The 12,341-nt window shown below is 48.7% G+C and overlaps 1 protein-coding gene and 1 long non-coding RNA gene across 4 annotated transcripts in view; one reads left to right on the forward strand and one right to left on the reverse strand.

Moving 5' to 3' along the window:
* Positions 1-1,422: 1,422 nt before the first annotated feature.
* Positions 1,423-2,922, reverse strand: LOC114638121. Its single transcript, XR_003713824.1, has 3 exons — positions 2,402-2,922; positions 1,990-2,081; positions 1,423-1,706 (listed from the first exon to the last, which is right to left on the reverse strand). It is a non-coding gene; the product is annotated as an uncharacterized LOC114638121 (long non-coding RNA).
* Positions 2,923-8,287: 5,365 nt separating this feature from the next.
* The window catches only part of LOC114638119 (H-2 class I histocompatibility antigen, L-D alpha chain-like), a 6,497-nt gene continuing 2,443 nt past the window's right edge, over positions 8,288-12,341 (forward strand). Inside the window, exons 1-7 of one of the 3 annotated variants that reach the window (XM_028786496.1) lie at positions 8,288-8,399; positions 8,603-8,872; positions 9,061-9,336; positions 11,056-11,331; positions 11,459-11,575; positions 11,754-11,786; positions 11,929-11,954. In XM_028786496.1, the coding sequence (XP_028642329.1) occupies positions 8,291-8,399; positions 8,603-8,872; positions 9,061-9,336; positions 11,056-11,331; positions 11,459-11,575; positions 11,754-11,786; positions 11,929-11,939 (1,092 nt within the window). In that variant the 5' untranslated portion in view covers positions 8,288-8,290 and the 3' untranslated portion in view covers positions 11,940-11,954. Of the gene's footprint in view, positions 8,400-8,602; positions 8,873-9,060; positions 9,337-11,055; positions 11,332-11,458; positions 11,576-11,753; positions 11,787-11,928; positions 11,955-12,341 lie in introns of those variants that run through there. The other 2 variants (XM_028786498.1, XM_028786497.1) reach the window with 2 other exon arrangements.

Consider the following 12,341-nt stretch of genomic DNA (forward strand, 5'->3'; position numbering starts at 1 on the left):
CAGGTCTTTACAGCAGATGGAAGGGTACAGAAGAACTCCACTTTGAGCTGGCTTTAAACGTGACAAAGCCAGTCACTGGGTGAAAATCTTCCCTTCATCTGTTTGTCACCAGGACCCTGTCCAAACTGTGGACGAGTAGGACACTGGGGAGTTGCTTTCCTTGCTTAGCTTAGACAAGGTAGGCTGAACCCCCAGGGTCCTGCTCCATTGGACAGTCTTTGGACCTTCTGGACTGGACAGGGAAAACTGATGCTGCCCTGGATCCTCTGTCCCCAGTGAAATCAAGACTACCACAGCAGAACCTTCAGTGATTGTCTAGGTAACGGATAAGTCTGTCGTTTTTAATACATTTGGAAGCTGCTTGGTCTGTACTTCTTGTTTACTAAGGTGAAATTCATCCTTTCCTGATCTCTGATGGTGTTGACTAGGGAGAGCTTTGTCAGTTTAACAGGAAGCAACAACACAGGATTCAGGTGCTTCTCAGTTCTCTTCATGTGTAAAAGTCAGGGGGCACTTTCCTAGAGTTGCTACAAAGTCTAGATACTGATCACATTGTTACCAGATTCTAAGAAGAGATAAACTCCCACAGCAGATTTCACTGTAATTTTTACTATTCCTTTATGTAAAAGAAGGTGTTTTAGCAGGACTGCTCACAGTTGCTTGTCTTGTGGTGAATAATTGGAGAGAAAAAACTGTAAAGTTTATGTAACTTCTAAGGAAATGAAAGTTTAAGCTACAGAGATCTTAAAAATGTGCTTTGAGATCTGTGAATGCAACTTATAAAGATCTAAAAAAGTGCTTTAACTGCAATTTATAAAGGTCTAAGGAGGTGTTTAAGATGTATAAATGCATTTCGTAGAGGTATAAGAAAATGATTAAAGGTGTATGTAAAAATGAAAAATGTTTCAGATTTCTTCCCTCTGTATGCTATTGTTGTATTAAGAACTAAAAATTTCAGAGTTTTAAAATTAATCAATGAAGTTCTGATGAATTATTTATCTACCTATGACAAACAGTGATTGCTATTATCATAGTCACAAGCTCAAGATCATGAATTTCCTTTAGTTGTCTTCTAAGTATAGATTTAAAAGTGCTTCTCCTTGAGCTAAAAACACCTGTCCAATCTATATATACCCAGTGTTCTTGATAAAGGAAAGAGTATTTGTTCATGCTTTTATCTCCAAATCATTTTGGGGTCCCCAAGCTTCTACTATGACTCAAAGGCAGGAGTCTGCTGTCTTTTCTACAATGTGAATTTGAGTACAGATTACACAGTGGTATGTTTACATGTCTAAAGTTTATCTCATTTTGTAACCTAAAAAATTACTTTAAGCTTCAAAGAATCTACTTGAATCCACCTTTCACAGTTCAAATTTACTTCAGTTAAGTGCTGTCAATCAACAGCCTGTTTCATCTCCTGCATATTCAGCTTATTACTAAGGGTGAGGGTCTCCTCCTTCTTTCTGTGGTCTTTGGGTGCCCCACCCTCAACTAATGGGCCTAAAAGTTCAAATGTTCACCTAAGGAAAAAAAAATCTTCTCACCTCTTTAACATTACCTTATTTTCCGTGTGTGTGTGTGTGTGTTTCAGTAAAATGCTAGCTCCAGGTGTTTCCTCAAACTGTGCATGTCAGACAGCTTCAAAGCAAAGGCCAAATGATGGTTCAACTTAAAGAGGCATCTGCATTCCCCAGCTGCAGATGGTCCTGCAAAGCCAGGACAGTGAAGAAACAGCTTGATTAAACCTACCCAGCATCCCAGCTTTCTTGGGTCCCCAAAGATGTTGCCACTCCCCAGACAACAGGGAGCAGTCTAAAGAGCATGTTGACCCCATTTCTGCCTTCTCAGTCACCCCTCACCACAGCAACAGAAACCCTCACTGAGACAGAGGTGAGTAAGGGCCTCACTCTGCTCCCTGAAGACACTATTCTCTCTTGCAGTTCAACCCCTGGCCCTCCTTTGCCCTCCCACAAGGCTGCTAACACTCACCTGTACAGCTCCTAGGGATCTTATGGCCTCTCTGACTTCCTAAGGCAGCAGGCACCACCAGGCAGGTCTCACCCCCATTGGGTGATGCGGTCCTGTAGAACCAACCAGCATTGCTGCAACACTAGTTATAAAGTCCACTCAGATGCCCTGGATCCCAGCTGGGGTGATGGCACTCCTGCTGCTGGCGGCCGCCCTGGCCCCAACCCAGACCAGCTCCGGTGAGTGCGGGGTCGGGAGGGAAATGGCCTCTGCTGGGAGGGGCGGGGGTGGCACCGGGGAAGCCACGTCACTGCGTAGCCCACAGGACCCTCCACCCCTTCACCCTCATCTGGAGCCCTTCGCCCCTCTCCTCCCGGGCCCGCACACCAGCCTCGGGTCCTTGGAGGATGTCGGGGTCTCACTGCACGCCTACCCAAGGATCACACTCGATGCAGAATTTCCACACCACTGTGTCCTGGCCCAGCCTCCAGGAGCCCCGGTTCATGGAAGTCGGCTACCTGGAAGACACACACTTCATGCCCTTGGACAGCAACACGGAGAATCTGAGGATGGAGCTGCTGCTGCTGACCTGTGAACTGAACTGCTGATTTCCAGACAATACAGACAGGAGTTGCTCCAAAAAACAATTTCTAAACAGGTCCACTCCCCCATTCCTCAACCAACACCATATACTTTATTTTCCACTACCTCTGGTTGGTGGTGAGTTAAAAGGAAAGTTAGAGTGTTTAAGAACCATCATTAAAAATTGGATTTGAAAAAACTAAAGTTACACTGGTCCAGCAGGCAGGAGAGGGCATCTGAATCCTGTCAGCTCCATGCTGCTCTGAGCTGCAGCTCCTCACTTCCACACTGAGAATAAGAATCTGAATGAGAACTTGATTGTTAACATCCTTGACCTGAGAGTTGATTGACAGGTAAACTGAAGGACAGAGAATATTTAGTGTTTCCTGGAGGAAATAATTGGCAGATGAAGAACCTTCCAGAATCTGTGCCACTATGCTGTGTGTATCTGGTGGGACAGGATGAGGTGTTGGGGGCTGAGTGTGACCAGTGCTGTGCCCAGGTGGAGCTCAGTGTGTTGTTATCCTTGATGGAGTCACTTCTTGGCTGTGTCACCTCTGGGCTCTGCACTCTCCATCACTGTGAATCACCTGCTGAGAGTCTGTGATCACAAGGACACAGGGATGGCCAGACCCTTGTCCTGTACCCAGGATTATGAATACCCAGGGCTGAAGGTTAGAGACTCAAGCAGATATCCTTAAAAATGCTGGGTGCATTAGGTAAGTCACACTACATTTCCTCCCATCCATTTGTTTTAGCTACTAATGATGCAGTCTTGAAGCTGCACAGGCCACTCCCTGTGGCCATGCTTCTGTGATGATTTCTGCTTCTTCTTTCCAGTGTCTTTTCCAGGGTTCTCGGGTGTCTGGTGTGATCTCTCTGTTCATCCCTCAGGAGCACATCCACAGATAAGACAAGACCTAATAGTGATGATTCTCTCTCCTAAAACTTGGGTACAGATTCTTGCACCTGGACTATCTTATATTTAAAATCTTAATCTCCACCACCACCTCTATGGACTTGTGACTTGCAGCCATGACTTGGGCATGATGAATGTGGTATTCAGCACAGTCTGACTTAAAGTCCTGTTCATAAGCCTGTTGTTGCTCTGCATTGTGGATGACTCTGTATTGCAGGAGACCAAAGTCCTGCCCATAGGCCTGTAACCATTTAAATTAACTAATATTTATAGTACTAAAGACACAGGAGGAATAAACTGAGGCACTAACTTCCTACTTCAGCGAGGAAACTTTATTTTCTAAACTATATATAAGATATCTATTTGCAACCATGATTCTACAACTAAACTGCCAGTTCTTCAGAAATCTCTCGGTGTGTCATTCTACCAAGCTAGCTTGTCTGGTTTTCTCTTGAGCTCCTCCAAACCCCAGGAGGGTCCTTAGCTCTCTTTCCTAGATTTTTGTTTCATCTGTATCTTGCCAGATTCTTCTCTGTTGTTCATGCAAGCCCAAAGAGAAAATGCCTACGACTTATGGGGAGCTTCTGCCATGAAGGCTTTTCAAAGCTGAGAGAAAGAGAGAGAGATGGGGGGTGGGGGGTTCCCTGTTGTCCTGGATTAATACACAAGCTACCATTGGGAATCTTTTTCCCAGTGAAGACATACAGGAACTATGTTGAAGCAATGGTCTCTGAGGGTCTCACCTCAAAAGCTTCTGCGCCACAAAAGCGATCAAAGCAGCTACAGGCCACTCCTTCCAGACCCAGACTTTGTCCAAAGGAGTAAAAGGTCCCACAGGAGCTATCCATGGTTGTGCATCTTCTTTCCCACCTCAGCAGGAGCTGATCTCAGGAGCAGTCCATGGTAATGACTCCTTCTTTCACACCTCAGGCTACTGCCTTGCTTAAACACTGCAAGAGCTGTCCCACAGGAGCTGTCCCAAGTGTGAGTACCTCCTCTCCAGCCTCCTCCAGCAGCCCACAGAGATGATGCCTCAGCAAAAGCCAGCTACAGTTGGGTACACATTCCACCCTAAGACTTGGCCCAGATGCAGGGAAAAGAGAGGGGTGAAAAAAAGGCACCAATTCCTGGACAGGAAAACCCACCAATCTCTGAGCCTCTTCCCACCACCAACCTAAAGACTTGAAATCCCACCAATCCTCACTCTGGAAATCTCTGTCCCGAGAAGTTTTGCCCCCTCATAAATCCTATATAAGGACTGCCTTTTACTGATTCCCTGCTGTTAGTTCCGAAGAGCCAAAGGCAGCCATTCCTGGATTCATCCCTCCACATCCTGGATCCTCCAATACACCTCTTTCATGAGATTTGCTGCCTGGTATGACTCTCTCATCAGAAGAAGCCAAGAAGAAAAGCAGCAATGAAGAAGAGAAGAGAGGGAGTGGGGCTGAGACTCCTGAGATCCTTAGTTCAGCTGCGAAGACCCTCCCCTGGAAGCTACAATGTCTCCACTGAGGAGGCTTCCTCTCAGAGCTGTGTGGTTCCTGGACTCTGTGTCTCAGAATGCCTTTCTGCTGGGACACTGTCCCACCTCAGACCTGTGTGATTCCTGAGCTTCCAAGTCCCAAGATACTCTTTTATCTGAGCAGAAATGCTTACATCTACAGCACCTCCCCCAAAGCATCAGCCAGAGCAGCTCTGTCATCTCAGAAACACTGGGAACAATTATCCTCAGCCACAGTGGTCCAGGGATCCAGAACCTCCATCCATAGGTATCTTCCCTGTTAATCTACATGTATCAAGACAATATCCACTGATTGGTGTCTTCTCCCAGTAACAGACTTAAAAAAATAATGCAAAGCCAACTGTAAGGATGGAATTCATGCCCCATGCATGAAATCTATTATATAAAGGCTCAGGAGCGACCTTTAACCCCCTAGACTGGAGAGGTATGTGCTAACTACTTTACTTAGTCTTGCACAGTGGGAAGAATTGTATTGGAGATGAATGTTAGGTGCAAGCTAGAAAAAATGACACATGTAAACAAGAAATAGGACCCCAGCAAGGACAACCTCCCTCCATTAATAAATTGGAACTATAGCCAATTGTTTGGCCAGTGTAATTTCTCCACAGGTATTTAGTAAGCATTACTCCCTGATGGCTGCTTTAAGCAGGTCTGTTTATGTACACTCCAGGCCTGGCACCATTTAGCCCCCAACTGCCTTCTTGTACATAAAGTCAATACCTCAGGACCAGCTGATAGGGTTGAATGGAGGGAACTCTCCCAAGCATTTGTTAAGAAGCTGTAGCTGGTGCATTAAAACCCCTTTTTAACTCAGTCCTCTGTATATTTCATTACTTGGATGACCTCTTAATATGACAAGCTAAAAGGCAAGATCAAAACCTAACCTCAGAGAATTTCAAGCCATAAAAGCCCTAACAGAAGAAGGCTTTTTATTATCAAATGTTAAGATTCAACTTGTTCTGGCTGGAGAGATGGCTCAGCAGTTAAGAGCACTGATTGCTCTTCCAGGGGTCCTGACTTCAATTCCCAGCAACCACATGGTGGCTAAAAAACATATGTCATGGGATCCAATACTCTATTCTGGTGTCCCTGAGGAGAGCTACCATGTACTCACACACATAAAATAGAATAAATCTTTAAAAATGAAAGATTGAACTTATTCAACCCGTCACATTCCTAGAGAGAGAAATCCGTGGATCCTGAGTCTGGCCAGCTACACCTGTCAGTGACTTCCCCAATGCATTAACCCTAAATACCCTTCAAAGCTTCATAGGCAATATTAATTGGTTTAGGTCTTGGCTCACCATACCAACCAGGCAATCACAGCCTCTATTTGATTTACCTAAGGGTGACAAGGACCCTCTTCTCTCCTCTCTCCCTGACAGCAGCAGCCAGAGGGACCCTTTGTTCTATTAAACACCATGTTAGAAGCACCTGGCATGTTATGATCCACAACACCCAATCCAGGTCTTTACATTCAGTTCTTCCCCCACAGTGGTTGGAGACTTACATCCACCTCAGGGGATCCTAGAATGGCTCCGTGCTCCTACAGGGATAGTGCCTCCACTACTAACTGAGGTTGACACTTTATCCACTATTAGGACAGGAAGAGAGCATATCTTATAAATTATAGGTAAAGAACCTGATGTAAATGTTTTCTCTTCTCCATCTCAGATATCCAATGGCTTCTGAGAAACCAAACCTCTTTTGCTAATAGCCTCATTGGCTTCCCAGGACAGACAGACAACTATTACCCCAAAGATAAATTCCTTCCTCCACTCCAGTCTTAAGTTGCTTCTTTCTCCACTGTCCTCTAGGTCTGGTATCCCAAGGCCCACAACTTTTACATATGGAGAGCCACAGGATGCTCTCTACACAGTAAACCAAAGAGACACTGGCTCTGAGTCACATTTTTCACCCTCACAGATAAATCTCCCTGATTTAAAGAACTGTATTCCATCTTCCTGGTTTTAACATACCTAAAAGAACCAGCTAGTCTATGTTCAGACAGCACTTATACAGTTAGTTTACTCCTGTGGCTAACCTGCTCCTATGTTAGACTTGGTGGTGACCCTCTTTCCCAACTAGTAATTAAGATTTGAAAAATAGTTTAAACTAGAACATATCCAGTTTTAGTCAGCCATGTGTGGTCACACTCATCCCTCACCAGACCACTCTTTGATGGCAACACTTCAGCCAGTAAGATTGTCACAACTGGGGCCTTTACTCTGTCACCCCTCACTCCTAAAGAACTCCCATCAGATAACCATATTAACCTGAAAGAGCTACAGCCAAATTCCTCAATGCCCCCATAAAATACCTCAAACACATGCTCAGAACTTGCTTCTCCCATGCCTCCCTAATTCACATCCCTGCCATACAACAATTGGGCACCAACTTCAGAGCCCTAAGGCTAATGCCCTCTTACAAGAATTATGTCACCAACATCCCATCACTGTACACAAAAATTTGTATTTGCTACGATTGATACCTATTCCCATTTAAAAACCTAATTAATCAAAACATGGGAGAATGGGGTGCATAAAATTTATGTTCCCTTTGATACTAAACCCTCTTCCCAGTGGACGAGGAGGTCTACAGTGCCAAGACAATGACCTAGGTCCAAAAAGACAATCTCAGGACTGAGAATGAAGATCTTGTAAATAAAACACACCCACCTGTAGCTACAGATGCTTCATCTGGGAAGAAACAGGACGAATCTGTGTCTCAGCCCGAGGCTGAGAAGAGAGATGCTGAGAGAAGAGGCAAAGTCTCCTCTTTACAGTCAGGCTTGGCAGTGTGAGTCGCCCATTGCAGGTGAACAATGAGCCTGGTCTCTGTGGGGTCCATGTAGAGCTTGCAGGCCCGAGCCTCTGTTTAAGGAGAAGCATCTCTCCACTGCATCCCCAACCACTTGTACCACCATTGTATGCCTTGCAGTGGCTTTTCTTCTAGAAGAATCCAGGGTCTATCTTCTGAAGAGAAGAAGGAGAAGAGGACACAGAAAGTCTGGCCTGAGGATCGCTCCTGGTGTCCAGACAGCTTCTGGGTCAGAACTCGGAGACACCATAACAAACATCGCTTTGTCCACAGCACAGGGTTCAGGCAAAGTCTTAGTCTCCAGGCGGTGAGGTCAGGGGTGGGGAAGCCCAGGGCTGGGGAGTCCCCATCTCCCCAGTTTCACTTCTGCTCCTGAGTCAGGTCCTTCTGCCCGGACACTGGTGACGCGCCGGCAAGTCTCTCTCCCATTGGGTGGCGCGACCCAATCAGTGTCGCCGCGGGCACTGGTTATAAAGTCCATGCAGCCTGCGGGACTCAGACTTCCCGGATCCCAGATGCGGGCGATGGCGCCGCGCACGCTGCTCCTGCTGCTGGCTGCCGCCCTGGCTCTGACCCAGACCCGAGCAGGTGAGTGCCGGGTCCGGAAGGAAATGGGCTCTGCGTTGAGGGGCGGGGTCGGCACCGGGGAAGCCGCGTCCCTGTGTCATCCACCGGACCCTCCGCCCCTTCTCCACCCGCGTCCCGAGCCCCGTGCCCTGCTCCCCTCCCGGCCCGCGCACCCACCCGTGGTCCGAAGAGGAGGTCGAGGTGTCACCGCGCGCCGCCCCCAGGCTCACACTCGATGCGGTATTTCCACACCGCCGTGTCCCGCCCCGGCCTCGGGGAGCCCCGGTTCATCTCTGTCGGCTACGTGGACGACACGCAGTTCGTGCGCTACGACAGCGACGCGGAGAATCCGAGGTACGAGACGCGCGCGCCGTGGATGGAGCAGGAGGGGCCGGAGTATTGGGAGCGGATCACACAGAGAGCCAAGAGCAAGGAGCAGATTAACCGAGTGAACCTGAGGACCCTGCGCGGCTACTACAACCAGAGCGAGGGCGGTGAGTGACCCCGGGTCGGAGGTCACGACCCCTCCACGTCCCCACACAGGGGCCGGAGACGCCCCGGGTCCCAAGTCCGAGGTTCGGGAGCAGAACCGACCCGGGACTGGTTTCACTTTCAGTTTGGAGAAGTCCGCGGGTGGGCGGGGCCGGGGCGGGTGGGCGGGGCTGACCGCGGGGTCCTGCAGGCTCTCACACTATCCAGTGGATCTCCCGCTGTGAAGTAGACTGGAACGGGAGCTTCCTCCGCGGGTACAGGCAGCTCGCCTACGACGGCCGCGATTACATCGCCCTGAACGAAGACCTGCAGACGTGGACGGCGGCGGACACGGCGGCGCAGATCACAAAATGCAAGTGGGAGCAGGCTGGTTTTGCAGAGACATATAGGGCCTATGTGGAGGGCGAGTGCGTGGAGTGGCTCCGCAGATACCTGGAGCTCGGGAAGCAGACGCTGCTGCGCACAGGTGAGGGGCTGCGGGCAGCTCCTCCCTCTGCCCTCGGGCTGGGGTTCAGTCCTGGGGAAGAAGAAACCCTCAGCTGGGGTGATGTCCCTGTCTCAGAGGGGAGAGAGTGTCCCTGGGTCGCCTGATCCTCATCACAGTGACTGCACTGACTCTCCCAGGGTCAGCCTTCTCCCTGGATAGTTCCCAGTCTGACTCAGGAGGGAAGGAGAGAATTTCATGATATAATAACAGCAGGGGCTCCCTGCTGTCAGCCATGGCCTCTCCCAGGCCCTGTTCTTTGCCCACATCCACTGTCTGTGGACACTAACTCTTGTCATGCTGAGTGTGTCTGCCCTTACACCTTGGGACCGGAAGTCTCCTTTACCTGATGGGAGACATGGACTCCTCTACACTAGGCTGGTTCCCCTAATATCTAGAACTTTCGAAAGAATACATTCTCGAAGATCCCTCTCTGACTGTGGGGTTTGCATGCCCATGCCTTCGACAACCCTATTCCTACAGTGGTGAATGGTCACATGAGCCCTTATGGGGTACTCTGCAGAAATACTAAGTTGTGGGATTTCTTTTTGCTTTTTTTCTTTTTTGTTTTTCCTTTTCTTTCTTACTTTCTTTTTTCTTCATTTTTATAAGGCATTATTTGCTTCTGGTCAGTTTTTGTCTGCACAGGAGTGATCCTGATTCTCCATGCCCTTGTATTATCATTTGTATCAGTCTCCACAGGTGCCAGGGGCGAGTGCTAACCTGGATAATTAGACAAGTTAAATCAGGGTTCTCATTAAAGGAGAGATTCTTGTGAACTTAGACTGTTTCCTGTCAGAACTAAACATCCAGATCCCTCCTGCTCTTCCTGCCCCCACAATTTACAGTACTCCGCCTTGTGAAAAGAAATGGGACTTTTTTTTTGGGGGGGGGGGGTTGAGACAGTGTTTCTCTGTGTAGCCCTGGCTGTCCTGGAACTCACTCTGTAGACCAGGCTGGCCTCAAACTCAGAAATCCGCCTGCCTCTGCCTCCCAAGTGCTGGGACTAAAGACGTGCGCCACCACCACCCGGCGAAATGGGACTTTCTGAGAGACAGGGTCTTCTCCAATCCAGGGCTGGAGTGAGAGGGAAGATCCACACACCCTGTGAGCCCACTGTGTTCCAGTGAGTACTACACTGGGGTCCACAGCACACTCCAGGGTTCCTGTGTATCACACCTGTACCTTGTGGTCCAGAGGCAGGGACTGGGAGTCATTTTCTCTGGCTGAGTGTCAGAGGTTCACCACATTTCTGCCACATACATTGTGATGGCTGTTCACTTGGACTGACAGTTATACTGGTAAGCCAGATGACAACAGTGGTTGACTCTCAGAGGTGGAACCCTTCCAGTACATATGGCCCTAATTTCTAATATAGATATGAACACAAACACATGATAAATTACTTATTTTCCATTTTATCTGTCATTCTTTGACTACCTATCTCATGCTATAGAACATCACATAAGTAAGGCCATGTTGACTCACTGGCTCATGTGGATTCCCTCATACCTTCTGAGTCCCCCAGGAACAAGTGCAGTTCTGTGCTGAGGGGACCAGCTCTGCCTGGAGGTCACTAGTGCGATGACAGTTTTGTCTTCAAACAGGCACATAGTTCAGTGTCACCATTGATTTAGCTGTATCTTGTGTAGATTTCAGTTTGCCTTGCTAATTATGGGATTTCTCAAATCTTCCACACAGATGCCCCAAAGGCACATGTGACCCATCACCCCAGACAAGAAGGTGATGTCACCCTGAGGTGTTGGGCCCTGGGCTTCTACCCTGCTGACATCACTCTGACTTGGCAGTTGAATGGGGAGGAACTGACCCAGGACATGGAGTTTGTGCAGACCAGGCCTTCAGGGGATGGAACCTTCCAGAAGTGGGCATCCGTGGTGGTTCCTTCTGGGGAGGAGCAGAAATATACTTGCCATGTGTACCATGAGGGGCTGCCTCAGCCCCTCAGCCTGAGATGGGGTAAGGAGGGTGTGGGTGCAGAGCTGGGGTCAAGGAAAGCTGGAGCCTTCTACAGACCCTGAGCTGATCAGGGCTGAGAGCTGGAGTCATGACCCTCACCTTCATTTCCTGTACCTGTCCTTCCCAGAGCCTCCTTCATCCACTGACTCTAACATGATAATCATTGCTGTTCTGGGTGTCCTTGGACCTGTGGCCATCATTGGAGCTGTGGTGGCTTTTGTGATGATGAGAAGGAGAAACACAGGTAGGAAAAGGCAGGGTCTGAATTTTCTCTCAGCTTCCTTTAGAAGTGTGCTCTGCTCATTAATGGGAAACACATCCACACCCCTCATTGCTACTGTCTCCAACTGGGTCTGTTGTCAGTTCTGGAAACGTCTAGTGTCAAGATCTTCCTTGAATTCTCACAGCTTTTCTTCTCACAGGTGGAAGAGGAGGAGACTGTGGTCCAGCTCCAGGTTAGTGTGGGGGACAAGATTATCCTGAGGCCATTGGAGTGAAAGGAGATATACTGGGAGCTCTGGGAATCCATAATAGCTCCTCCAGAGATGTGGAGCGCTGCTGCCACGCCTTAAAGATGGTGCCTGCTTGCCCTTGCAGACTTGGAGTAAACAAGCCTTGTTTGGTCCTGGGGCGGTACTTCCTGGTGGCCTGATCTTGTGTCATGGGTCCTTGACCAATCACAGTGCGAGACATGGTATGGGCTCATGGGCAGTCCTACACAGGGTTGGCTCGGGGGCACACCTTCAAGCTTCATGTAACTAGCAACTCCTGAGTAAACTGCTGCTGGAAGGAACTGGTGTGCGAGTCTTTCTTCCCTGCTGGTCGGGGTGGTAGGCGCCGCACATTTGGTGGCCTGCACGGGGATTTCTTAGAATTCCCGGAGTTCCAGAACCAGTAGCAGTCAGGGCGATCGATCGGTAAGTGGGGCCCTTCAATCTTTAAGGTCCTCGGACGGAGGCTTCAATCTTTAAGGTCCTCGGAAGGAGGCTTCAATCTTTAAGGTCCTCGGA

This window comes from Grammomys surdaster, unplaced genomic scaffold (genome assembly GCF_004785775.1).
Source record: "Grammomys surdaster isolate TR1022 unplaced genomic scaffold, NIH_TR_1.0 125504, whole genome shotgun sequence".
In the NCBI taxonomy this organism is placed as follows: Eukaryota; Metazoa; Chordata; class Mammalia; order Rodentia; family Muridae; genus Grammomys; species Grammomys surdaster.